Raw genomic sequence first — 25,235 nt, 5'->3', positions numbered from 1 at the left:
TTAATAGTCTATAGTCACTTCCTCTGCTTGTCTTCTCTTTTCTCTCACCTTCAACTCTCTCTTATTTCTCTTTTCTGATCTAAAAACATTGGCAAAAATATTAAGCTGAATTCTTGAGAGGAATTGTGTTGTCACGTCCTCTCCGGTCAGATGAAGAGGAGACAAGGGTAGGAGAGGAGGAACCTGTGTTAGAGTATTGATATGAAGCCCTAGTCTGGTGGAGGAAACAGGAATTCCCCTCAACCTCAGAACAGCTGCTGAGTGTAGGTGACAAGGCACAGGAAAACATGCATTGGTTGGTTTCTGTGTGTTTGAGTGAAAAGGAAGTGGATATTTTATGGTCACTTGTTGCCCTTTTTAACAAAGAGGCATGCTTCAAGAGTTGGTGGAATACAATTAGGTTTCCACAAAACCACAAATATTTTTTTCTCTCATATATGTCAATTAGGTTATTGCGTCATTGATTCCGATTAGTGCGTGTGGAGAAGGGAGTCAACTTGACCAATCTAGACAAGCTTGAAGCCTAAAAAATAACATTGACTCCACTGTTAGGTCTACACTATGTGCATGATTAAACTGATAATTAGCCTAGCGGTTAGAGAGGCAAGCCAGCAACTGGAGGGTTGCCAGTTCGAATCCTGGGTCTGATGGGAAAAATCTGGAGGGAAGTGAGCTGGCAATCGGAGGGTTGCTGGCGTTAAATCCTAGATGACATTTCCTGCTGTTGAGCCCTTGAGCACTTAACCCCCCACAACAGCAGCTCCCAGCGTGGCAACCCTCCACACCTTTCCAAAACCTGTATACAGTGCCTTCAGAAAGTATTCACACCTCTTGACTTTTTCCACATTTGTGTTACAGTCTGAATTTAAAATAGATTAAACTGAGATGTTTTTGTCATTGGCTAACACACTTTACCACATAATTTCAATGTTTTTAGAAATTTAAAAAAATTAATTAAAAAGGAAAAGCTGAAATGTCTTGAGTCAATAATTATTCAACCCCTTTGTTATGGCAAGACTAAATACTTTTAGGAGTACAAATTTGCTAAAAAAGTCAAATAATAAGTTGCATGAGTGCAATAAGTGTTTAACATGATTTTTGAATGATTACCTCATCTCCGTACCCCACACATACAATGGTCTCTCAGTCGAGCAGTGAATTTCAAACAGATCTGTGTCATAAAAGCTATTCACCTCACCCAGTATTGTAATCAAAACTTATCAGAAGGCATGTAGTCCATGCTTCAGTGTAGTAGTGTGGGCTCAATGGCATCTCATTAGTGTGCAAGATCTTGAGAATCAGCTGTACATGTGATGGAAGAATGCACTGTGCATGCAGAGGGTTGCAATTCCATTGAATTGGGGATAGTTTAACCAAAATATGCCACAAGACCTAGAATTGCCTTATGTGTATCCCACAAAAAAGGTTCACTGTTATAACTTTTTTGATGGATTTAAGGAAAATTCCCAGGCTTAACTTCACATGGAAAATTTCCATAAATTTCCTGGAAAGTTTCTGACCCTTTGCAACCCTAACGGCAAGACCTGAAAACGGTTGTCTAGCAATGATCAACAACTTATTTGACAGAACTTGAAGAATTTGAAAAGAATAAATGGGCAAATGTTGTACAATCCAGGTGTGGAAAGCTCTTATTAAGAGACTTACCTAGAAAATACTCACAGCTATAATCACTGCCATAGCTGTTTCTACAAAGTTTGATTTAATTTTCAATACATTTCTAAAAGCATGTTTTCACTTTGTCATTATGGGATAGTGTGTAAATGGGTGAAAAGAATACACATTTCATCAATTTTTGAATTCAGGCTGTAACAACAAAATTAGGAATAAGTAAAGTGGTATGAATACTTTCTGAAGGCACTGTATGTGTATCTTTCTGAGGTGGAAACAGGGGAAGTCAAATTTCAGTTGGAATTGACCAATAAAGTAATCTTAATCTTATTGGATGAAACAGGGCACTCGAGTTGTGAAAGTGTCAATGACTGGAACAGATTAGTCATACACAGAGATGAATGCGAAACACAGAACATAGATGAAAGTGTACACAAACTATCAGTAAGTGGAAGATGTCGTACGATAACCGTAAAACCCACGTTATCCTTCTTCCTCATCATGTTACATTGACACCAACACAGGTGTAACCCGCTTAGGTGGTGCTGCCCTGTTTATTATTCTTCCTAGGAAATCCCCCCTTCTCTCCCACTGGTTTTACTGTGCATTATCCTCCCTTCTCTCAGTCTGTGTTACAGTATTTCTACAAGCTTTAGATTTCCATGATAAAGCTAAAAGGGAATTCCACTCTAGCTATACCACTCTGTCACCATGCTGGACTTCTCTTCCTCAACAGAATCTACCCTGGTTTGTTCCTACTCATAGGTTTACCGTAATAAGTTAAGTGAAAAAAGTGTCAATCATGATTTGTGACACGTTACTATATTTATTCGATGACACATCCAATATGGTCACCCTTCTAGAAAATTGCCACAAGACATTTTGATATGCGTCTATCTTTGATAACATTAGATTGTAACATGACATTGCCAAGTCTTTAAAGCGTATACAAAATAATATTGATGGGGAACAAAATGTGAAAAGGTGAACTAGGAGACAGAAACCACAAAAAGCCCCACTGCAGAATAGATATGCTACACTACAGTGACGCCGGACTCCACTTTCAGACCTCGTCCTTGGGCAGATGGGACAATTTACATTTTGCAGCGGACTTCAGGAACAAGTCTAGCTTTCATGGTGCTATTTGAACACTTTGGGAATCACCTGCAAAGGTCACTGAGCCCATTTCCTTTCCTCCTCCCTACCCCCTATAAAGACCTTCATTTCCTTTCCACTTTTCTCCTGCACTAGCCCTATTCTAAATAAATAAATATAGAAAGTGAGAGAGGTATGTGAACAAAGGGTAAAGTTGACATGAAACGGTATCTTCTTTAGGGTAGTATATTGTGCCTACTTCAACTACCACTTATGACCCCACAATCAAAAATGAATACAAACTCAGCTTTTCTTTCTAGTGTATTTCACAAACATACACATAACAAATGGAAACTGAGTTGAAGACATTTTCACATTCACTAAGTATTGTACAGAAACTTCTACAGTATGTAGAACACAAGAAGCAACGTCCTGTTAAAAACCGACCTGCACCAAATACACTTGCCAAAATACTTTGAAATACTTGAGGTATGCTTGATATTGGCCTAGTTTGCACACTACAATGGAAACAATGGAATAGTGCCACGGTAATGGAATATCTGCTCATCTCCTCTATCTTCTTTATCAGACTTCTGCTTCTTTCCCTCCATCAGTGCAGCTATCCTGTTGTCCTCTTCAACTGGCGAATATTCAAACTCCTCAATCTGCCTTCTTTTCGTGAAGCACATCTCCAGTATTTGACATACAAGGTTTTACCACCAAGAAAAAAAAAAAAGCCAGACTGACATACCTACAGTAAGTCTTAAATATTCTATATGTCTTTTCATTATCTGTCAAACAATCAAACATATGGTCATTTTAATTATGCGCAAGTCCTGTTTCTTTGTCACAATTGACACCCGGGTGATCTTTATAGGAAAACGTTTATTTGAAACTGATTGAAGTTAGCACACCGTAGGTAGCATAGAAGTTCCAGGTGCATTGAGTAGAAATTAATTTGAAACTACACAAAGTAAAAAGTCAAGACTTGATTGGTGTTTTGAAGTGCATGGCCACAACATGTCTCTGTAGCCCCTGGTCCACGTCCCACAGTTTCTCCATATCAAACACTCCCTTGTCCTCTATAAACTGTTCAAATAGGTGCAGCCCACCCCCCACCCCAAAGTAGTGGGCCTTGGTGGCCAGGTAGACCACTCCCCTCGGGGCCAACAGTCTGTGGAGGGTGTCGTGAAGAGCTGAGTAGTACGCCGTGTTGTAGATGGTCTCTGAGGTGAAGATGATGTCATATTTAGGGAACAGGTCTTCCTTGAGGACCAGTGCTAGGAACGTTGTCCAGTCGCCCGAGAAGAAACGACAGCAGGTCAGCTTCGTATGCTGGGATGGGTCCAGGGCTTGCCTCTTGGGCGACGGGCTGCCATCCTCTCCCTCTTTTTTCTGTTCATTCTTCTTCTCCTCATCGGACTTTGCCTCTTCATCCTTTTTCATCTCGTCCTCTTCTATAATTGTCTCATCGTCCTCCTCCTGCAGCCCCCGTTTCTTTCCCTTCCTCCCCTTCACTTCTTCCTCCTCCTCCTCCTCCTCTCCTTCCACCTGACAGTTGAGCAGTGCGTTAGGCAGTGTGAGCTGTTCTATAACAGTACTATTATAGTCCTGGAAATGGACCTGACTTGCTCCGCTCTTTAGCGCCAGTAGGCCCAGCAGTCCAGCACCACAGCCCAAATCCAGAACCATCTTCCCCCCGAACGTCTCCCCCTCCCTCTCTAGCAGCTCCAGGAGGTCATAGGTACACTCCCACACCTTCAACCCTCCCTCGTACACCCCGGAGATGAGGTCCGAGCTCTGGGCGGCGGTCCGCGACAGGATCCTCTCGTTGTCATCTCGCTCGCTGGCCGTCCGCTCGAACACAGACTCATTCAGGAAGTGGAGGGGTGGAAGCGTTCCTATGGTAACAGTCTCAGAGACAGCATCGTTGAGGAGAAAGTGGGGATCTGCAGGGGGGTGGTGTTCAACAGCTGCTTTGACAGTTTCTGCTGGAGTGGTGGTGTTGTTGCCGGGCACCTGTTGATTACACACAGGTAAAAGATGCCCATTGTCATGTACAATGCAAAGTACAATCTGCATGCATACACAAGTGTTGTAACTGTCTTGTCTCCTGGTAGTCAACTACATACACATGAATAGAAAAGACATAGTGGGAAGAAAAAGTATGTGAACCCTTTAGAATGACCTGGATTTCTGCATAAATTGGTCATAACATTTTATCTGATCTTCATCTAAGTCAAAACTATAGATAAAACACAGTCTGCTTAAACTAACACACAAACAATTTCATGTTTCATGTCTTCATTGAACACACTGTGTAAACATTCACAGTGCAGGTTGGAAAAGGTATGTGAACCCTTGGATTTAAGAACAGGTTGACACTCCTTTGGCAGCAATAACCTGAACCAAATGTTTTCTGTATCAGACCTGCACAACGGTCAGGAGGGATTTTGGACCATTCCTCTTTACAAAACTGTTTCAGTTCAGCAATATTCTTGGGATATCTGGTGTGAAGCGCTCTCTTGAGGTCATGCCAATCGGGTTGAGGTCAGGACTAACTGGGCCACTCCAGAAGGCGTATTTTCTTCTGTTCAAGCCATTCTGTTGTTGATTTACTTATGTCTTTTGGGTTGTTGTCCAGTTGCATAACCTAACTTCTGTTGAGCTTCAATTGGCAGACAGATAAAGACATTTTGTAGGAGAATGTTAGGCTAAACTGCGATGATAGCAAGTTGTCCAGGCCCCGAGGCAGCAAAGCAGCCCCAAACCATGATGCTCAATTTGTCTTACCCTGTACTGACTTTGAGATACTTCTGTAATCCTTTCCAGATTTATGCAAGGCAACCATTCTTAATCTTAGGTATTCTGAGATCTCTTTTGTTCGAGGGATGGTTCACATCAGGCAATGCTTCTTGTGAATAGCACTCAAATTTGTGAGTGTTTTTCTGGGGGGCAGGGCAGCTCTAACCAACATCTCCAATCTCGTCTCCTTGATTGGACTCCAGGTTAGCCGACTCCTGACGCCAATTAGCTTTTGGAGAAGTCAATTAGCCTAGGGGTTCACATACTTTTTCCAACCTACACTGTGAATGTTTAAATGTTGTATTCAATATAGACAAGAAATACAATAATTTGTGTGTTATTAGTTTAAGCACAGTTTGTCTATTGTTGTGATTTAGATGAAGATCAGGTAAAATTTTATGTCAAATTTATGCAGAAATCCAGGTAAATCCAAAGGGTTCACATACTTTTTCTTGCCACTGTAGAAGCATCCTAATGCTTACGCACAAGCAAAGATGCCTAATGTCATGAATAACACGGACTCCCTCTTGTGGTTGGCTATACACTGTCCCAGTATCTGTGTGTTAGAGATGTTGATGAGTATGACGCATCTCATCTCTAACACCCAGGAAGCTCAGATTCAAACTTCCATTAGACAGCTCTGCAATCATTGTCAAATAATGTTTGTTACTCACCAAATAAGGCGGGTCGCTGTGCAACTATCTTCATCTACTACCGTTAGGGCTGATATGTACTTCCCAAGTTCTAAATAAACATGTACAAGCAACCGAAAAACTGTGTCTTTGGCACCTCCAATGTATTGAGCTGTTGCAGAATTTCAACCTGTGCGGGGCAGTAATGCAGGTGCCAAAGAGGCATTTTTTTCAGTTGCTTGTACATTTTTATTTAGACCTTTTTAGGAAGTACATAACGAAAGTTCATATTAGCGCAACTCAATTTTTTGACATAACACTTGCAGAGCTGTCTAATGGGAGTTTGAATAAAAAAACTATAAAAAATAAATAATAAAAAACATTGGCCGAGACGATATCAGGCTTTTATTGGCCTGCCAATATTCCCGCTAAATAGCAAAGCTGCTGCTATGCTAGCCGCCACTCACGCCTGAGCCACGAGCACTGCACAATGCCGTGGAATGTCTAGCTGGGAAAAATCAGCAGCAGCAAGCTAGCTCATTTTCTAACAGAAATAGAAATGAATGGATTTGGATGAATTGACAGTGACCAAAATTTAACTTCTGTTGCAAATATTAGTTTAGTTAATTCACTAATAGTAAGGCTTGCGTCGACGTGCCTGGACATGCATGCAATAAGCAAGCTAGCTAAACAGATATCCTAATCTTTGCCAACAGGTCACATAGCTAGCTATATACACTGCTCAAAAAAATAAAGGGAACACTAAAATAACACATCCTAGATATGAATGAATGAAATATTCTTATTAAATACTTTTTTCTTTACATAGTTGAATGTGCTGACAACAAAATCACACAAAAATGATCAATGGAAATCAAATTTATCAACCCATGGAGGTCTGGATTTGGAGTCACACTCAAAATTAAAGTGGAAAACCACACTACAGGCTGATCCAACTTTGATGTAATGTCCTTAAAACAAGTCAAAATGAGGCTCAGTAGTGTGTGTGGCCTCCACGTGCCTGTATGAGCTCCCTACAACGCCTGGGCATGCTCCTGATGAGGTGGCGGATGGTCTCCTGAGGCATCTCCTCCCAGACCTGGACTAAAGCATCCGCCAACTCCTGGACAGTCTGTGGTGCAACGTGGCGTTGGTGGATGGAGCGAGACATGATGTCCCAGATGTGCTCAATTGGATTCAGGTCTGGGGAACGGGCGGGCCAGTCCATAGCATCAATGCCTTCCTCTTGCAGAAACTGCTGACACACTCCAGCCACATGAGGTCTAGCATTGTCTTGCATTAGAAGGAACCCAGGGCCCACCGCACCAGCATATGGTCTCACAAGGGGTCTGAGGATCTCATCTCGGTACCTAATGGCAGTCAGGCTACCTCTGGCGAGCACATGGAGAGCTGTGCGGCCCCCCAAAGAAATGCCACCCCACACCATGACTGACCCACCGCCAAACCGGTCATGCTGGAGGATGTTGCAGGCAGCAGAAGGTTCTCCACGGCGTCTCCAGACTCTGTCACGTCTGTCACGTGCTCAGTGTGAACCTGCATTCATCTGTGAAGAGCACAGGGCGCCAGTGGTGAATTTGCCAATCTTGGTGTTCTCTGGCAAATGCCAAACGTCCTGCAAGGTGTTGGGCTGTAAGCACAGCCCCCACCTGTGGACGTCGGGCCCTCATACCACCCTCATGGAGTCTGTTTCTGACCGTTTGAGCAGACACATGCACATTTGTGGCCTGCTGGAGGTCATTTTGCAGGGCTCTGGCAGTGCTCCTTCTGCTCAAAGGCGGAGGTAGCGGTCCTGCTGCTGGGTTGTTGCCCTCCTACGGCCTCCTCCACGTCTCCTGATGTACTGGCCTGTCTCCTGGTAGCGCCAATTATAGCAGCAGGCTCAAGTTACAACCTGCCCATTTCTTGACAGATAGCTGAACTAGCCAATCGAGTCACTTCAAATGTCATCCTGGCAGCTGTGTTTTTTAGAGATGCGTCCTGACAGCTGAAAAATAATTTCTCTACAAATCATGACGTCACATTGGAACCATTTTCATTGGATACGTGTTCTTCTAAACTCAGCAAAAAAATAAACGTCCCCTTTTCAGGACCGGTCTTTCAAAGATAATTCGTAAAAATCCAAATAACTTCACAGATCTTCATTGTAAAGGGTTTAAACACTGTTTCCCATGCCTGCTCAGTGAACCATAAACAATTAAATGAACATGCACCTGTGGAACGGTCAATAAGACACTAACAGCTTACAGACGGTACATCTGAACATCACACTTGCGAGATAGGTACAGGATGGCAACAACTGCCCGACTTACACCAGGAATGCACAATCCCTCCATCAGTGCTCAGACTCTCAGCCTATTGCGGACAGAGGCTGGACTGAGGGCTTGTAGGCCTGTTGTAAGGCAGGTCCTCACCAGACATCACCAGCAACAACGTCACCTATGAGCACAAACCCACCGTCGCTGGACCAGACAGGACTGGCAAAAAGTGATGTTCACTGACGAGAAAAGTGCTCTTCACTGACCCCTGGTTTTGTCTCACCGGGGGTGATGGTCAGATTCGCGTTTATCGTCGAAGGAATGAACATTACACCGAGGCCTGTACTCTGGAGCGGGATCGATTTGGAGGTGGAGGGTCCGTCATTGTCTGGGGCGGTGTGTCACAGCATCATCATCGGACTGAGCTTGTTATCATTGCAGGCAATCTCAACGCTGTGCGTTACAGGGAAGACATCCTCCTCCCTCATGTGGTACCCTTCCTGCAGGCTCATCCTGACATGACAATGCCACCAGCCATACTGCTCGTTCTGTGCATGATTTTCTGCAAGACATGAATGTCAATGTTCTGCCATGGCCAGCGAAGAGCCCGGATCGCAATCCCATTGAGCACGTCTGGGACCTGTTGGATCGGAGGGTGAGGGCTAGGGCCATTCCCCCCAGAAATGTCCGGGAACTTGCAGGTGCCTTGGTGGAAGAGTGGGGTAACATCTCACAGCAAAAACTGGCACATCTGGTGCAGTCCATGAGGAGATGCATTGCAGTACTTAATGTAGCTGGTGGCCACACCAGATACTGACTGTTACTTTTGATTTTGACCCCCTTTATTCAGGGAGACACATTATTCCATTTTTTAGTCACATGTCTGTGGAACTTGTTCAGTTTATGTCTCAGTTGTTAGGTTTATATTCTTAAACTAACAGCAGCGACCTATATGATGTCCTTCCATACAGGCGTGACATGCCGAGTGATGCTTCTATGCAAATGCTGTTGATCAGTAGGCTAATTAAGTCCCAAATGAAAGGCAAACAGATTGTCATCTGCAGCACCATGGATTCCACTGATGAGCCAAAAAAAACACTCCTACTGAATATGCATTCACCTGTATTGTGATTAGGCCTATGACATCTTAATTTACCCAGTTCATCAAGAGATTTACCATTCAAATACAATTATTACCATTATGTAATTATTTTTGATTAAATGTGATAATGCATTAATGAAAAAATCGTGACGTGTCTTTGAGCAAGGCACATAACCCTAATTGCTCCTGTAAATCGCTCTGGATAAGTGTGTCTGCTAAATGATTAAAATGTAAATCAATGCACACATGGCTGTCTCTGGGAAATATCATCAACATTTTCAAATTTAATGATGTTGAATATTGGTAGACCGTCATCGTAAATAAGAATTTGTTCTTAACCGACTTCCCTAGTTAAATAAAAGGTTACATAAAAAAAATGTTGAACAGGAAAAATCTCAATCGTCTCACAAAAAATCCATATCGGACATGTCTGGTTTAAATCTGAGTTTCCTGGGCATTAGAGATGAGACCCGTCATACTCATCGTCGACAAGGTTAAATAAAAAATTTAAATCTCTAAAGGGCTATCCACACCAAGGACAATAACTATCATGAAAGTACGGTTGATATTTTTTGATTTATCAGGGGGTGATGCAGGATCCTCAGCACCCCTACTTCCTGTAACTATGCGATCAACAGCTACTTATTAATAGGCCAACAGCATGCAGTAGGATGCGTTGATCAGTTGATTTACAGGTATACTGCAGAACAATAAACGACCCACTGGTGTGGATGCTCGCCAACGTTTAGACTGAAATAAGAGTTTCAGGTTGGATATTCGCGCTTTCAAACCACTTTAGCCACAAACTCCAAATAAGTGTCATGATGTTGGAAAAATTGCACACAACATTGTACAGGTCTTATTTTCACGATTTGGACCTTAATTTGCTTTGCAAAGCTAATAAACATGTGAGCAGCATTTTGTATTCCTAGTTGAATTAGGTAAACAAGCCTTTTTTTTCTTCTTTTTTTTTTTTACATTTGAATTTCAATAGCTCCTTGGTCATGTGACCTACTGACTTCAAACAAGGTTCAGAATGTACAATCAGTGGGCCGACACATTGCACACCCTTTAGTTTGTCCATTTTAATCTCATGCAATTTTACATTAATTTGTCTGCTCTGCCTTCCTTCCTGACCTCCAGGCAGGCCCCCCGTTGACCTGGTGACCTCTAGGCCTACACTCCCTGCCTGCCTTCTCCCTGGGCCTGAGAGTGTATAGCTTACTCCCTGGAACTACAGACCTACTCGGTCAACACCCCTCTCCACTGGCCTTAGAGTATAGCTTACTCCCTGGAATTACTAAAACGTCTATAGTCCCGCTGTCAGGATCCACGTGGACCTGATAACCCTTAACAGGCTCTGGGCACATGGTAATCCGCCAGCTTTTATTCGCTCAGAGAATAAGTCCCCAACCCAACCTCCACAGCCTGAGTGCTGCCCCCAGCCCGATTCCAGCCACCCCTGAGTGCCCCCCCCCCGCCTTGGGGGAGGCCTCCTCGTGCACCTGGTAACCTTTTGACTTCCACAGCAAGGCCCAACCTGACGTACAGTCCCACCAGAGGATGGGCCCGGGCGGATGGGCGCCCACCACCTAGCCCCCTACCTATCCAGAGCCCAATGTAAATGTCTTATGCCTTCTACCCGCCTGCCTGGGCTCTCTCACACTCCATGTCTGGCCTCTGGCCCTTCTCCGTGGACCTGTAACCCATAAGTAAAGCAGGAGGATGGTGGAGGAAGATGCCTTCCGTCCCCAACAAAAGCTTGGATCAAGGGCTGACTTTCAATAGCTCGCAGCGAGTGAGCTGCTCTGCTACGTACGAAACTGACCCAGAATTAGATCGTCTACAAGTGACTTAGCACCAGGTTCCCCACAAACATGCGGTGCGCATCAGGAGAGGGGCAGCAACGCTTCCGGTCGCACCCCAACCCCGTCACGAACGGCTCTACTCACCTGCCAAAAGAGGCAGGCTATCCCGGGCCAAACAAAGAGCCGTGGCGCTACGGTATTGTTACGTTTAGGGGGGGGTTCTGACTTAGAGGTGTTCAGTCATAATCTCACAGATGGTAGCTTCGCACCATTGGCTCCTCAGCCAAGCAAATACACCAAATGTCTGAACCTGTGGTTCATCTCGTGCTGAGCAGGATTACTATTGCAACATCATCAGTAGGGTAAAACTAACCTGTCTCACGACGGTCCAAACCCAGCTCACGTTCCCTATTAGTGGGTGAACAATCCAACGCTTCACAATGATAGGAAGAGACACCCCACTTTCACGGTCTGTATTCATACTGAAAATCAAGATCAAGCGAGCTTTTGCCCTTCTGCTCCACGGGAAGTTTCTGTCCTCCCTAAGCTCGCCTTAGGACACCTGCGTTACTGTTTGACAGGTGTCCCGCCCCAGTAAAACTCCCCACCTGCCACTGTCCCTGGGTCGCACCCAGCGCGAGCACCCGGGTCTCGCATCCTAAAACGATAAGAATAGTGGTATTTCACCGGCGGCCGAGGCCTCCCACATTCTACACCTCATGTTTCTTCACAGTGCCAGAGTCAAGATCAACAAGGACTTCTTTCCCCGCTGATTCAGTCAAGCCCGTTCCCTTGGCTGTGGTTTTGCTAGATAGTAGGTAGGGACAGTGAGAATCTCATCCATCCATTCATGCGCGTCACTAACTGGATGACGAGGCATTTGGCTACCTCAAGACTCTTAATTATGTCCCGCCGTTTACCCCCGCGTCATCTAATTTCCTCACTTTGACATGAGGGAGTCACAGCCACCCCGAAGGTGGTTTGAGTGCAGCCGCAAAGGGAAGCATGCTACGGTCAGATATCATCAAATTGACATCCATTCGAATCACGCCCGGTGGCATCAGAGGCTTTTCTGTCTTACAAACTGGACATCAGTTGCCACTACTAACCTTCAGTGGCCTTTAACTTGGTTTTTACACCCAATCGACATCAAGTGCCAGCGCAATACTTATAGGCTTGAGAACCAAATACCCCTTTCAGTATCTAGCGGCACCATCGACCGGGTGTCAGATGAAGCAACAGAAAATAATCCTCCCCTTTCAATCATTTGCTTGCCTAGTCAGCCCTCCAGGATAGAGCCATAGGAACCACTTTTACCAGCGCTTCATCAATATTCCTCACTTTGACATGAGTGGGTCACAGTCACTCCAAGGGTGATTTGAGTGCGACAGGTGGGTACACTCCTTTGAATTTCATCAAGTTGACATTCAGTGATCTGTGCCCAGTGGGAACCTAGGCTTCTGCCGTCCGTTTTATGGTTCCGCCTCCCTCCCCAGACAAGCTGGAGATACCTCTCCCCACTTCGTAGGGCATGAGCCAGATCCATGCAATGCCCCATCACTGCGGGGCCAATGGGTTTTGTCTCTGCCTCAAGTCTAGTGAGCGTAGAGGAGACCTCCCCACCTACAATGTGTGGTGCCGGCGAGCACCGTAGCCGGGGTGATCCGCGAGAAGGGCCCGGCACGCGTTCGAGTTGCCGACACCAACCACCGGACCCAAACCCCCACCTGTCCACCTTCGGCTCGCCAATGGACACCACCCCGACGAAACCCCACACGCAGCCCCTTGCGAGTCCATGCAAGAGAGACCGCGAGATGGACCGCACAACAAACTTCCAACGGTGGTGAGAGGAGGGCAACGGAGCGACTGCTCCCCAGGCCGCGGCTCGAGCCCAGCCCCGCCCTCGCACCCCAGCCTGACCGACCCAGCCCCTAGAGCCAATCCTTATCCCAAAGTTAGGGATCTTTTTTGCCAACTTCCCTTACCTACATTGTTATAACATGCCAGAGGCTGTTCACCTTGGAGACCTGCTGCGGATATGGGTACGACGCGAGAATTACACCCTCTCCCCCGGATTTTCAAGGACCAGGGAGAGCTCACCGGACACCGCAACGCTTTCCAGGGCTTGGGCCCCTCTCTCAGGGCGAACCCATTCCAGGGCACCCTGCCCTTCACAAAGAAAAAAAGAGGACTCTCCCCAGGGCTCCCGCCAGCTTCGCCGGGATCGGTCGCGTTACCATACTGGATGCCTTGCGGCTCCCGTCTCCGCCAGTCTGTGGACATTCTGAAAGTCATTAGGTCACATTAACAAGGAGCTTTTTGAAATTTGAAAGTTTACAAAATTAATGTAAAAACGTGAGATGAAAATGGACAAGCTTAAGGGTATGCAATATAGAAGGGTAGTCAGTGTACATTCTGAACCTTGTTTGAAGTCAGTAGGTCACATAACTAAATAGCTATGGAAATTAGAATGTTTACAAAATTAATTTAAAATCATGTGGGATGAAAATAGACAAACTAAAGGGTGTGCAACATAGAGGGGTAGTTAGTGGACATTATGAACCTTGTTGGAGGTCAGTAGGTCACATGACCAAGGAGCTATTAGAATTATTAACATTGAAAAACCATGTAAAATTGTGAGATGAAAATGGACAAACTAAAGGCTGTGCAACGTGTAGGCCCACTGAGTGTACATTCTGAACCTTGTTTGAAGTCAGGTCACATGACATAGGAGCTATTTAATTTTTTTAATTTAAGTGTGTAATGTGTGTCTATGCAACGGGTTAGCTAGAACCAGTTTTGAAAGTTTTAGGAGTAATGGTTAAAGAGATATTGAAATTAGAAAAAAATGTAATTTGTCACTATGTTGTCGGTCCCTAACTGCTGTTGGTGGACGTAAGTTAAACGACAGGCGAATATCTGTCGAATATCCAACCTGATTCTGTCTTTACCTCGGGCGTTTATAGTTATGTTGCTCTAATTTATTGTTATAGTTATCATACTTGGTGTGGATGGCCCTTAACGCAGATACAGGGGCAGCTGCACACCATCCCTTTTAAACAAGAATATAAAGCCAGGGTTACTTCTACTTCATAAATAAATTATATTCAGTTCCATTTAATTAACGTAACAGGAATTCTGCTCTAGGTAACAGCCCAAAAAGCCTGGGGGATTCTTTGGGACCTCATAACTAACCTCATAACTACTTGTACTGGCTCGAGCTAGCTAGCTCTGTTACTCACAGGTTTGACTGCACAATCCTGCTTTCCAGTTTGTGGTTTACTTTCTTCACCTTGTTGCCCCTTTGTCGTTAACTGCACGTCGAAATTGAAACTGAACGACATAGTTCTAACGAAGCAGTGTATTTAACTAGTATTGCTATAAAAGGCAGGGAATCAATTCAGCAACCTACATCAACTACACGCGGACTGGAAGGAAAAGGAGTTAGCTAAATACCCAGAACACCTTGCAGCACTGAGTCTGCGCAGTAGAGGAGTAGCGTTTGAGCTAAAAACGAAGCTCGCGCCAGAGTATCTCTCTCAAGTATTCGCCTCCGAATAATTTAAACCTACTTCGGTATAATGGCCAGAGATAACACCGTTCTCGCGGGTGGCGTGCGATCCTAAGAAAGTGAGTAAATGCATTCATTGTATTTGTGCAATGGTAGCTAGCAAGCAGCATACAACGCTACTCTTCAAGCTTGTTACTGGTAAGCTCACGACACTGCTGGTCTGTGACAATGGGCTTTTAATTTCAATAGATTATTTTTGGCAGACAGGGCGGTGAGGAAGATGTCAGCGTTTAAATTGATATGAATGTCTGCATATTATTGTTTAGCTATCTTTTCTAAACAGCCTTCAGTCCGTCGTGTCATCACATTGAACCCCCATCCTTTTGTTTTTACACTGCTGCCACTCGCTGTTTTATCTATGCATAGTCACTTTCTAAATTACCCCGACTACCCTGTACCCCCTGTATAATGGCTCGTTCTGTCATTTTGTGTTATATCACTTTAGTTTGCTTAGTAAATATTTTCTTAACTCTATTTCTTTAACTGCATTGTTGGTTAATTAAGGGCTTGTAAGTAAGCATTTCACTGTAAGGGCTACTACACGTGTTGTATTCGGTGCATGAGACAAATACAATGTTCAAATGAAATCAAATTGTATCACGAAAAAGCTTTATTCGTTCTGTGACACTGGCAGACCGAGGTAAAGACAGTTTCAGATTGGATATTCGCCTGTAGTTTTCCTTACGTCCACCAACAGCAGTTAGGGACCGTCAACATAGTGACAAATCAAAATGTTCAAATTCCAATAGCTATTTAACCATTACTCCTAAAACGTTCAAAGCTGGTTCTAGCTAACCCGATGGCATAGACATTTTTTGCACACATTTATTTTTTGTTGATTTACATCTTGCACTATTTTAAATTATTTATTTACATTTTTGAATTTCAATAGCTCATTGGTCGTATGACCTACTCGACTCAAACAAGGTTCAGAATGTCCACTGACTACCCTTCTATATTGCATATTATATCGTTTGTACATTTTCCATCTCACACGTTTTTACATTAATTTTTCCAAATGTAAAATTTCAATAGCTCCTTGGTCATGTGACCTAGAGACTTCAAACAAGGTTCAGAATGTCCACGCAGTGGGCCTCCACATTGCACACCCTTTAGTTAGTCCATTTTCTTCTCACAAGATTTTACATTAATTTTTCAAAATGTAGAATTTCAATAGCTCCTTGGTCATGTGACCTACTGACTTCAAACATGGTGCAGAATGTACCCTTCTATATTGCACACTCTTGTTTGTGTACTGTAAAATCACGTGGTTTAATGTACATTTTTCATAGTTTTAAACTTCAATAGCTCCTTGGTCATGTCAATTACACACCTAAGAAGCGTGCAGTGGATATACACCCATATTGCATAACCTAGTTATGTCTCTTCTATATTGTTGTACATTAATATTAGTTTGACAATTAGGGGGTTCAGTCCAGTGTTTACCCGTTTCTTTAATATTTATCTATAATTATTGGTAGTTCTAAGTACTTATTTTCCCTGTTTAGCAGCGGTACACAATAGGAGAGAGACAGATAATATCTCCTTTCGTTGTTAATATCAACCATAAAGGAAAAGGATGAGATGAGGTAGGCTGCAGTGGGTTTGCTGGTCAATACATATACTGAACATGTAACCACAGTGATGGTGGCCAGTAAATCAATTAATAAAAATGGAATATTGACAAATTAAACAGAAATTGTAGACCTTTAATCTTTTCCAACATGTCAACAGACACTTAACTTCAAATAAGTATGAAACATTAACTTTGTTAACTTTCTCTTTATCCCCGGTTGATGTACATTTCAGAGCCTCTTCGGTGTGGATGGGGTATAGCATACATTTTCAACAACAAAGACTGCACTTCCAGTTTCTGTTCTTTACTCTGTTGAACTATTTTGTCTTCATTCCTAGTTACAGCACATGGAGCCACCGTTGGCATGCAAAACATTCAATCTAAAACAAAACAAAGTGTAACACGTTATAAATAATATCAAATATCAATGTAGAATGAAGAATTAGCCATCCATTGTGTTATATCATAAATTGTTTTACATGCCGCCACTGTTGTCAAAAGATTATAAACATGTTAAATGAAGTTACTAACCCAGTCAGTCTTTGGGCCACATCCGGGTTCTTTATCAGTGGCACACATGAAGCAGTTGTTGGCTTTGTTGAACTCTGAAATCATAGGCATGAACTGAACATATGGCTGTCTGACACAACTACATAAAAATAATGAATTTACTTTGAATTAAATGTCATTACATACCAGACATTTTTAGTATATCCTCAGCCATTTTTTTCCGCAGTTCCATGTGGTTTTTGAAGGTTCCATATCAATTTGGGAGGGGATGTTGGGGAAGTTCTGTGCAACTTCCTTGGCCATCTACACCAAAAAATAAAATTGAGTTTTTGACCTAATTGTCACATAACAGCTAACCATTCATTATTGAAAATATAACTATCAAACCTGCATTACAAAGACCTCGCAGCTGAAGGTGTCCTGCTGCATGGTGTGAGTTATTTTCCGTCCATTCCACTTTATGTCCACCCAGTCGTCTTTTCCATGGCAGGATCTTCTCATTTTGAAGTATTCTCTTTTTTATGTAAACATAATGGAATTCTGATTAGTTATAGGCAAATGAATACACAAGCCAAATTTGTATGCTGTTTTCCTTATCACTTTAAACTAGTAGTAATTTAGTAGTAGAGGTAATTTCCTTTATGCCCCATTACACACACACACACACACACACACACAGCCTAAATTATAGGCACTGAACCATTTACAGGACAATAATAAAAGTAGCATATAGGATCCAACCCTATCAGAGTGGATAAATGTAGAGCGTTTGTAGATAAGAAAAAAATATTAAGTGACCGTTTCATCAGTACGTGCTTAAAAAAAGTAATATCACAGATGACAGTGCCCACCAAATCTATGACAATAGAGAATGAATTGTAAGCACCAAAGTGTGTTTGTAAAAAAATTATATCTGAAAATGTCAGTTGTTGAACATAATACTTCTATTTTGAAATAGCAATTTATGATATATGCAGTTGAGGAATATTCCATGTACCAACACTACATGTAGGACAGACATTCCCACATACATTTTTTATTTATTTTATTTTTTATTTCACCTTTATTCATCCAGGTAAGCCAGTTCTCATTTAGTGCTCATCCAGTTCTCATTTACAACTGCGACCTGGCCAAGATAAAGCAAAGCAGTGTGACACAAACAACAAAACATAGTTACACATGGAATAAACAAATGTACAGTCAATAACACAATATAAAAGTCTATATTCAGTGTGTGCAAATGAAGTAAGATTAGTGAGGTAAGGCAATAAATAGGCCGTAGTGGCGAAATAATAATTACAATTAAGCAAATAAACACTGGAGTGATAGATGTGCAGAAGATGAATGTACAAGTAGAGATACTGGGGTGCAAAGGAGCAAAAATATAAATGGCAATATGAGGATGTGGTAGTTGGATGTGCTATTTACAGATGGGCTATGTACTGTTTGGGCACAGACCTGGATAGCATGACAGAACTATGTAGTAGCTTGCAACTCCACCCCCTTTGGCTTTCGACTCTGCCAATAAGAATGTTGTGATTGACAGACTCAACAGCCTTGGTTTCTCAAAATGACTGCCTCGCCTGGTTCACCAACTACTTCTCAGACAGAGTTCAGTGTGTCAAATCGGAGGGCCTGTTGTCCGGACCTCTGGCAGTCTCTATGGGGGTGCCACAGGGTTCAATTCTCGGGCTGACTCTTTTCTCTGTATACATCAATGATGTCGCTCTTGCTGCTGGTAATTCTTTGATCCACCTCTACGCAGATGACACCATTCTGTATACTTCTGGCCCTTCTTTGGACATTGTGTTAACTAACCTCCAGACGAGCTTCAATGCCATACAACTCTCCTTCCGTGGCCTCCAACTGCTCTTAAATGCAAGAAAAACTAAATGCATGCTCTTCAACTGATCGTTGCCCGCCCGTCCAGCTTCACTGCTCTGGACAGTTCTGACTTAGAATATTTGGACAACTACAAATACCTAGGTGTCTGGTTAGACTGTAAACTCTCCTTCCAGACTCACATTAAACATCTCCAATCCAAAATAAATCTAGAATCGGCTTCCTATTTCGCAACAAAGCATCCTTCACTCATGCTGCCAAACATACCCTTGTAAAACTGACCATCCTACCGATCCTCGACTTCGGCGATGTCATTTACAAAATAGCCTCCAACACTCTACTCAGCAAATTGGATGCAGTCGATCACAGTGCCATCCGTTTTGTTACCAAAGCCCCATATACTACCCACCACCGCGACCTGTACGCTCTCGTTGGCTGCCCCTCGCTTCATACTCGTCGCCAAACCCACTGGCTCCAGGCCATCTCAGCTCACTGGTCACCATAGCAGCACCCACCCGTAGCACGTGCTCTAGCAGGTATATCTCACTGGTCACCCCCAAAGCCAATTCTTCCTTCGGCCGCTTCTCCTTCCAGTTCTCTGCTGCCAATGACTGGAACATACTGCAAAAATCACTGAAGCTGGAGACTTACCTCCCTCACTATCTTTAAGCACCAGCTGTCAGAGCAGCTCACAGATCACTGCACCTGTACATAGCTCATCTGTAAATAGCCCATCCAATCTACCTCATCCCCATACTGTATTTATTTATTTATCTTGCTCTTTTGCACTCCAGTATCTCTACTTAAACATTCATCTTCTGCACATTCTACCACTCCAGTGTTTAATTGCTATATTGTAATTACTTCGCCACCACGGCCTATTTATTGCCTTACCTGTCTTATCCTACCTCATTTGCACATACTGTATATACATTTTTCTACTGTATTATTGATTTTATGTTTGTTTATTCCATGTGTAACTCTGTTGTATGTGTCGAACTACTTTGCTTTATCTTGGCCAGTTCGCAGTTGCAAATGAGAACTTGTTCTCAACTAGCCTACCTGGTTAAATAAAGGTGAAATAAATAAATAAAATAAAGTTATTTCTTGGGGAAAATGTATACACATACATAGAGGCATTTTTCAGCTATGATTTTACCACTCAGAATCCAGAATGTCATATCCAATGTGGCCAGCACAGGATGTAATACACCCTTACAACAATCTACATTTTGATCTTCTTGACTTCTTATCTGGTTAACTTCTATGTGTCAAGAAAAGAGCCCCAATTAGGGGTTAGTGTACTCCAGTAAAAAAGGGCTGATTTAGATTAAAAACTATTGCCCTGTGTTCATAGGGGCATGAGAGACTCGTCACTGGTAGAATTGAGTTTGCACTTTATTGGCCAAAACACCCACAGACCCACAAGGTTGAGGTTACTCTTGGACAGTAATTAGTATTTTTTTGTTTTTGATGCATTGTGTCTTCTAACTGTCCAAGAATAGGATCCAAAGTGTTAGGAAAGATTTGTTCCCATAAATACAAAGGAGGATGTCTCTCCTCATACCTCTGGCACTTTAGTCAGACTGCCAGACTGTGCACCACAGAGCCAATCAGGAGAGAATACATACAGGTCAACGGTGCCAATTGAAAGTCAAGGGGTATGTCTGTGCCTTTTGGATTACTCTCTCTTTACAGAGAAGCCCTGTGGTTCAAGTCAAGAGCTACCCTTCCCCTTTCAGTCTGCTCTGCACATGTCTGAAAGTGACAGAGCCAGCAGCCAAGAGTTTTTCACAGTATGTCATAAAAAGTTATGTATGTAAAATGCTAATATGTATTAGATCCAGTACAATGGAATAACTAAGACCTGAATTTGAATGCAGCGTGTTCCGATTCCTCCTTCTCTTTCTGTCCAGCAGGGTCAACCAAAAACACTTGGCCTGATGGTTCATGCAGATACTGGGGAAGCAATATAGAAATGTATTGATCCCTTAAATGATTTTACTATTAAATGACCCATATCACAACCCTCATACCTCTTCACAAAAATGTACCTAAATCAATTTTGGAAAAATGATTTTTTTTCACAAAAGACGTAGGAATTAATTTTTACAGTTAGAAATAGTAGGCCATGCATCAAATAATTATTTTCATCAGAAAAACCAACCCTCAAATGCACTATTGCATTTTGTCTGCAGGGGGCTTGTTGTGAATGCACTCAAATGTCAAGTCATTATCAGGTTATGGAAACTGCGTTCTAATACTCAACGTAGAAGGATTTGTCTTAATGTACAGAATATGAAAGTGATGCTATGAAAATGATTGTTTCACCTTATCAAGCTCACTGACAAATCACTGCCTATTACTGTGATTAAAAAGAGCATATGAAACATTGTTTTTCATGAGGCCTACCTGTGTGCCTTCCTTTAAGCACTTCTGTTCGAACACCTCTCCTGTCCTTTATTCCATACCACTTACAGCCATTATTTTTTTTTAGCACCCATGTGAAATGAAGGCTTGCAAAGCTTACAGATTTAAGTCTAATAGCATGATATGAAAGTAGACAAACATCAGAGTGTGCGATATGAAGGTATAGTCAGTGGACATTCTGAACCTTGTTTGAAGTCACTAGGTCACATGACCAAGGAGCAATTGAAATTCTAAATTTTGAAAAATGTATGTCAAATCTTGTGAGAGGAAAATGGACAAACTAAAGGGTGTGTAATATAGAAGGGTAGTCAGTGGGCATTCAAGTAGGTCACATGAGCTATTGAAATTTAAATGTAAAAAAAGTTTGTACTTTGTTTACGCTCCCTAACTAATTCAACTAGGAATACAAAATGTTGCTCACATTTCCACATGTTTATTAGCTTTGGAAAGCAAATTAATGTCGAAATCGCAAAAATAAGACCGGTGCAATGTTGTGTGCAATTTTTCCAACATAATGACACTTTGGAGTCTGTGGCAAAAGTGGTTTGAAAGCTATTTAGGTTTGAAAGGGCAAATATCCGTCGAATATCCAACTTGAAACTGTCTACCTCGGTCACTGGCAGATGGTTTAATAAAGGAGGGGATTATGTGGTGGGCTGTAGCAATCTGCTTTAGTTTACGAGATGGATCGAGCACTGTAGCGGGAGGAGCTGGTTGTTACATATTGTGTATATTTATTTCATTTGAAGACATTTCCGTTTGTTGGCAATGTCAATTCTTGCATTTTCTTCTTCTAAATACTTACTTTTATGTTGGCTAGGTGGAGGAGAAGGGTGCAACTGCGAACCGTAATTAGAGGTGTTCCTGCATGTGGGCATTCCTGCATCTGCAGGAACCCCTCTTTTATACTTACATTGGTCCATTTTTAAGCTAGGATTCCGGTACACAGGCGGGGGTGCTTTCGTACAGTAGGTGGCAGTAATACACCATAACGTTGGATGCCATCGGCTGATAAACCCCACAGAAGAGATTAGGCATGGGTCCCCAGATTCTCAAAAAGTTCTACAGCTGCACTATCGCGAGCATCCTGACCGGTTGCATCACCGCCTGGTATGGCAACTGCTCGCCATCTGACCAAAAGCGCTACAGAAGGTGGCCCAGTACATCACTTGGGCCAAGCTTCCTGCCATCCAGGACCTATATACTAGGCGGTGTCAGATGAAAGCCCAAAAAATTGTCAGTCTCCAGTCACAGACTGTTTTCTCTGCTACCGCACGGAAAGTGATACCAAAGTGCCAAGTCGAGGACCAAAAGGCTCCTTATCAGCTTCTAAGACTGCTGATCGATTAATCACCCCCCACCCCCCCCCCCCCATTTGTTTTTACACTGCTGCTACTCGCTGTTTAGTTTATTATCTATGCATAGTCACTTTACCCCTACCTAAATTAACAAATTTCCTCGACTAACCTGTAACCCTGCACATTGACTCGGCACCGGTACACCCTGTATATAGCCTCGTTGTTTTCTTATTACTTTTATAATTTTTTGCTTTAGTTTATTTGGTAAATATTTATAAAACTCAGATAATACTTTTATTTGCCTTTTGACCAATATTTTAATCGCATAGCCACTGTTTCAAAACCGCCATAAAAAAGCCAGACTACGGTTTGCAACTGCACATGGGAACAAAGATCGTACTTTTTTGAGAAATGTCCTCTGGTCTAATGAAACAAAAATGGCCATAAAGACCATCGTTATGTTTGGAGGAAAAAGGGTGATGCTTGCCAGCCGAAGAACACCATCCCAACCGTGAAGCACGTGTTGTGGGGGTGCTTTGCTGCAGGAGGGACTAGTGCACTTCACAAAAAAGATGGCATCATGAGGTAGGAAAATTGTGGATATATTGAAGCAACATCTCAAGACCTCAGTCAGGAAGTTAAAGCTTGGTCGCAAATGGGTCTTCCAAATGGACAATGACTCAAGCATACTTCCAAAGTTGTGGCAAAATGGCTTAAGGACAACAAAGTCAAGGTACTGGAGTGGCCAACACAAAGCCCTGACCTCAATCCTATAGAAAATTTGTGGGAAGAACTGAAAAAGCGTGTGCGAGCAAGGAGGCCTACAAACCTGACTCAGTTACACCAGCTCTGTCAGGAGGAAAGGCCAAAATTCACCCAACTTCTTGTGGGAAGCTTGTGGAAGGCTAACCGAAATGTTTGACCCAAGTTAAACAATTTAAAGGCAATGCTACCAAATACTAATTGAGTGTATGTAAACTTCTGACCCACTGGGAATGTGATGAAATAAATAAAATGTAATAAATCATTCTCTACTATTATTCGGACATTTCACATTCTTAAAATTAAGTGGTGATCCTAGCTGACCTAAACAGGGATTTTTTACTAGGATTAAATGTCAGAAATTGTGAAACAGAGTTTAAATGTATTTGGCTAAGGTGTATGAATTCTGACTTCAACTGTAGATGCCTTCAATCTCACACAAATTATCAAAGAACCTACCAGGTACAACTCTAAATCCGTAAACACGGGCACCCTCATAGATATCATCCTGACCAACCTGCCCTCTAAATACACTTCTGCTGTCTTCAACCAGGATCTCAGCGATCACTGCCTCATTGCCCTGCGTCCGTAATGGGTCCGCGGTCAAACGACAACCCCTCATCACTGTCAAACGCTCCCTAAAACACTTCAGCGAGCAGGCCTTTCTAATCTCCCTGGCCCAGGTATCCTGGAAGGATATTGACCTCATTCCGTCAGTAGAGGATGCCTGGCTATTCTTTAAAAGTGCTTTCCTCACCATCTTAAATAAGCATGCCCCATTCAAAAAATGTAGAACTAAGAACAGATCTAGCCCTTGGTTCACTCCAGACTTGACTGCCCTTGACCAGCACAAAAACATCCTGTGGCGTACTGCATTAGCATCGAATAGCCCACGCGATATGCAACTTTTCAGGGAAGTTAGGAACCAATATACACAGGCAGTTAGCCTTTGCTTTCCTATCTTTTTCAAACAGAAATTTGCATCCTGTAGCACAAACTCCAAAAAGTTCTGGGACACTGTAAAGTCCATGAAGAATAAGAGCACCTCCTCCCAGCTGCCCACTGCACTAAGGCCAGGTAACACTGTCATCACCGATAAATCTACGATAATCGAGAATTTCAATAAGCATTTTTCTACGGCTGGCCACGATTTCCACCTGGCTACCCCTACTGCTGTCAACAGCTCTGCACCCCCCACAGCAACTTGCCCAATCCTCCCCCATTTCTCCTTCACCCAAATCCAGACAGCTGATGTTCTGAAAGAGCTGCAAAATCTGGACCCCAAACAAATCAGCTGGGCTAGACAATCTGGACCCTCTCTTTCTAAAATTATCCACCACAGCTGTTACTAGCCTGTTCAACCTCTCTTTCGTATCGTCTGAGATCCCTAAAGATTGGAAAGCTGCTGCGGTCATCCCACTCTTCAAAGGGGGAGACACTCTAGACCCAAACTGTTACAGACCTATATCTATCCTACCCTGCCTTTTCTAAAGTCTTCAAAAACCAAGTTAACCTCTCTGGGATATTTGGGACGGTAGCGTCCCACCTCGCCAACAGCCTGTGAAATTGCAGGGCGCCAAATTCAAAACAACAGAAATCCCATAATTAGAATTCCTAGAAGTATTTTACACCATTTTAAAGATACACTTGTTGTAAATCCAGCCACAGTGTCCGATTTCAAAAAAAGCTTTACGACGAAAGCACACCAAACGATCATGTTAGGTCAGCACCTAGTCACAGAAAAACACAGCCATTTTTCCAGCCAAAGAGAGGAGTCACAAAAAGCAGAAATAGAGAAAATGAATCACTAACCTTTGATCTTCATCAGATGACACTCATATGACTTCATGCTACACAATACATGTATGTTTGGTAAAGTTCATATTTATATCCAAAAAT

At 42.8% G+C, this 25,235-nt stretch overlaps 2 protein-coding genes across 3 annotated transcripts in view; one reads left to right on the top strand and one right to left on the bottom strand.

The window, feature by feature from the left end:
- Positions 1 to 3,027: 3,027 nt before the first annotated feature.
- Positions 3,028 to 14,826, bottom strand: LOC139570621 (histidine protein methyltransferase 1 homolog). Of its 2 annotated transcripts, XM_071392637.1 has the most exons (3): positions 14,590 to 14,746; positions 13,448 to 13,631; positions 3,028 to 4,743 (listed from the first exon to the last, which is right to left on the bottom strand). In XM_071392637.1, exons 2-3 carry the CDS (start codon positions 13,628 to 13,630, stop codon positions 3,706 to 3,708), a joined length of 1,221 nt encoding a protein of 406 aa, XP_071248738.1. In that variant the 5' UTR covers position 13,631; positions 14,590 to 14,746; the 3' UTR covers positions 3,028 to 3,705. The 2 variants fall into 2 exon arrangements, with proteins under 2 accessions (XP_071248738.1, XP_071248739.1); XM_071392638.1 differs by lacking the exon at positions 13,448 to 13,631 and having other exon boundaries at positions 14,590 to 14,826.
- Positions 14,827 to 14,830: 4 nt separating this feature from the next.
- Positions 14,831 to 25,235, top strand: part of LOC139570622 (palmitoyltransferase ZDHHC16A-like) — a 30,023-nt gene continuing 19,618 nt past the window's right edge. Inside the window, exon 1 of the mRNA XM_071392640.1 lies at positions 14,831 to 14,977. The gene's annotated coding sequence lies outside the window, so the exon portion shown is untranslated. The remainder of the gene's footprint in view (positions 14,978 to 25,235) is intronic.

The sequence above is a fragment of the Salvelinus alpinus genome, chromosome 3 (assembly GCF_045679555.1).
Source record: "Salvelinus alpinus chromosome 3, SLU_Salpinus.1, whole genome shotgun sequence".
Taxonomy (NCBI): domain Eukaryota; kingdom Metazoa; phylum Chordata; class Actinopteri; order Salmoniformes; family Salmonidae; genus Salvelinus; species Salvelinus alpinus.
The sequence above is the reverse complement of the archived record's forward strand: the minus strand, read 5'-3'. Positions and strand labels throughout refer to the sequence as shown.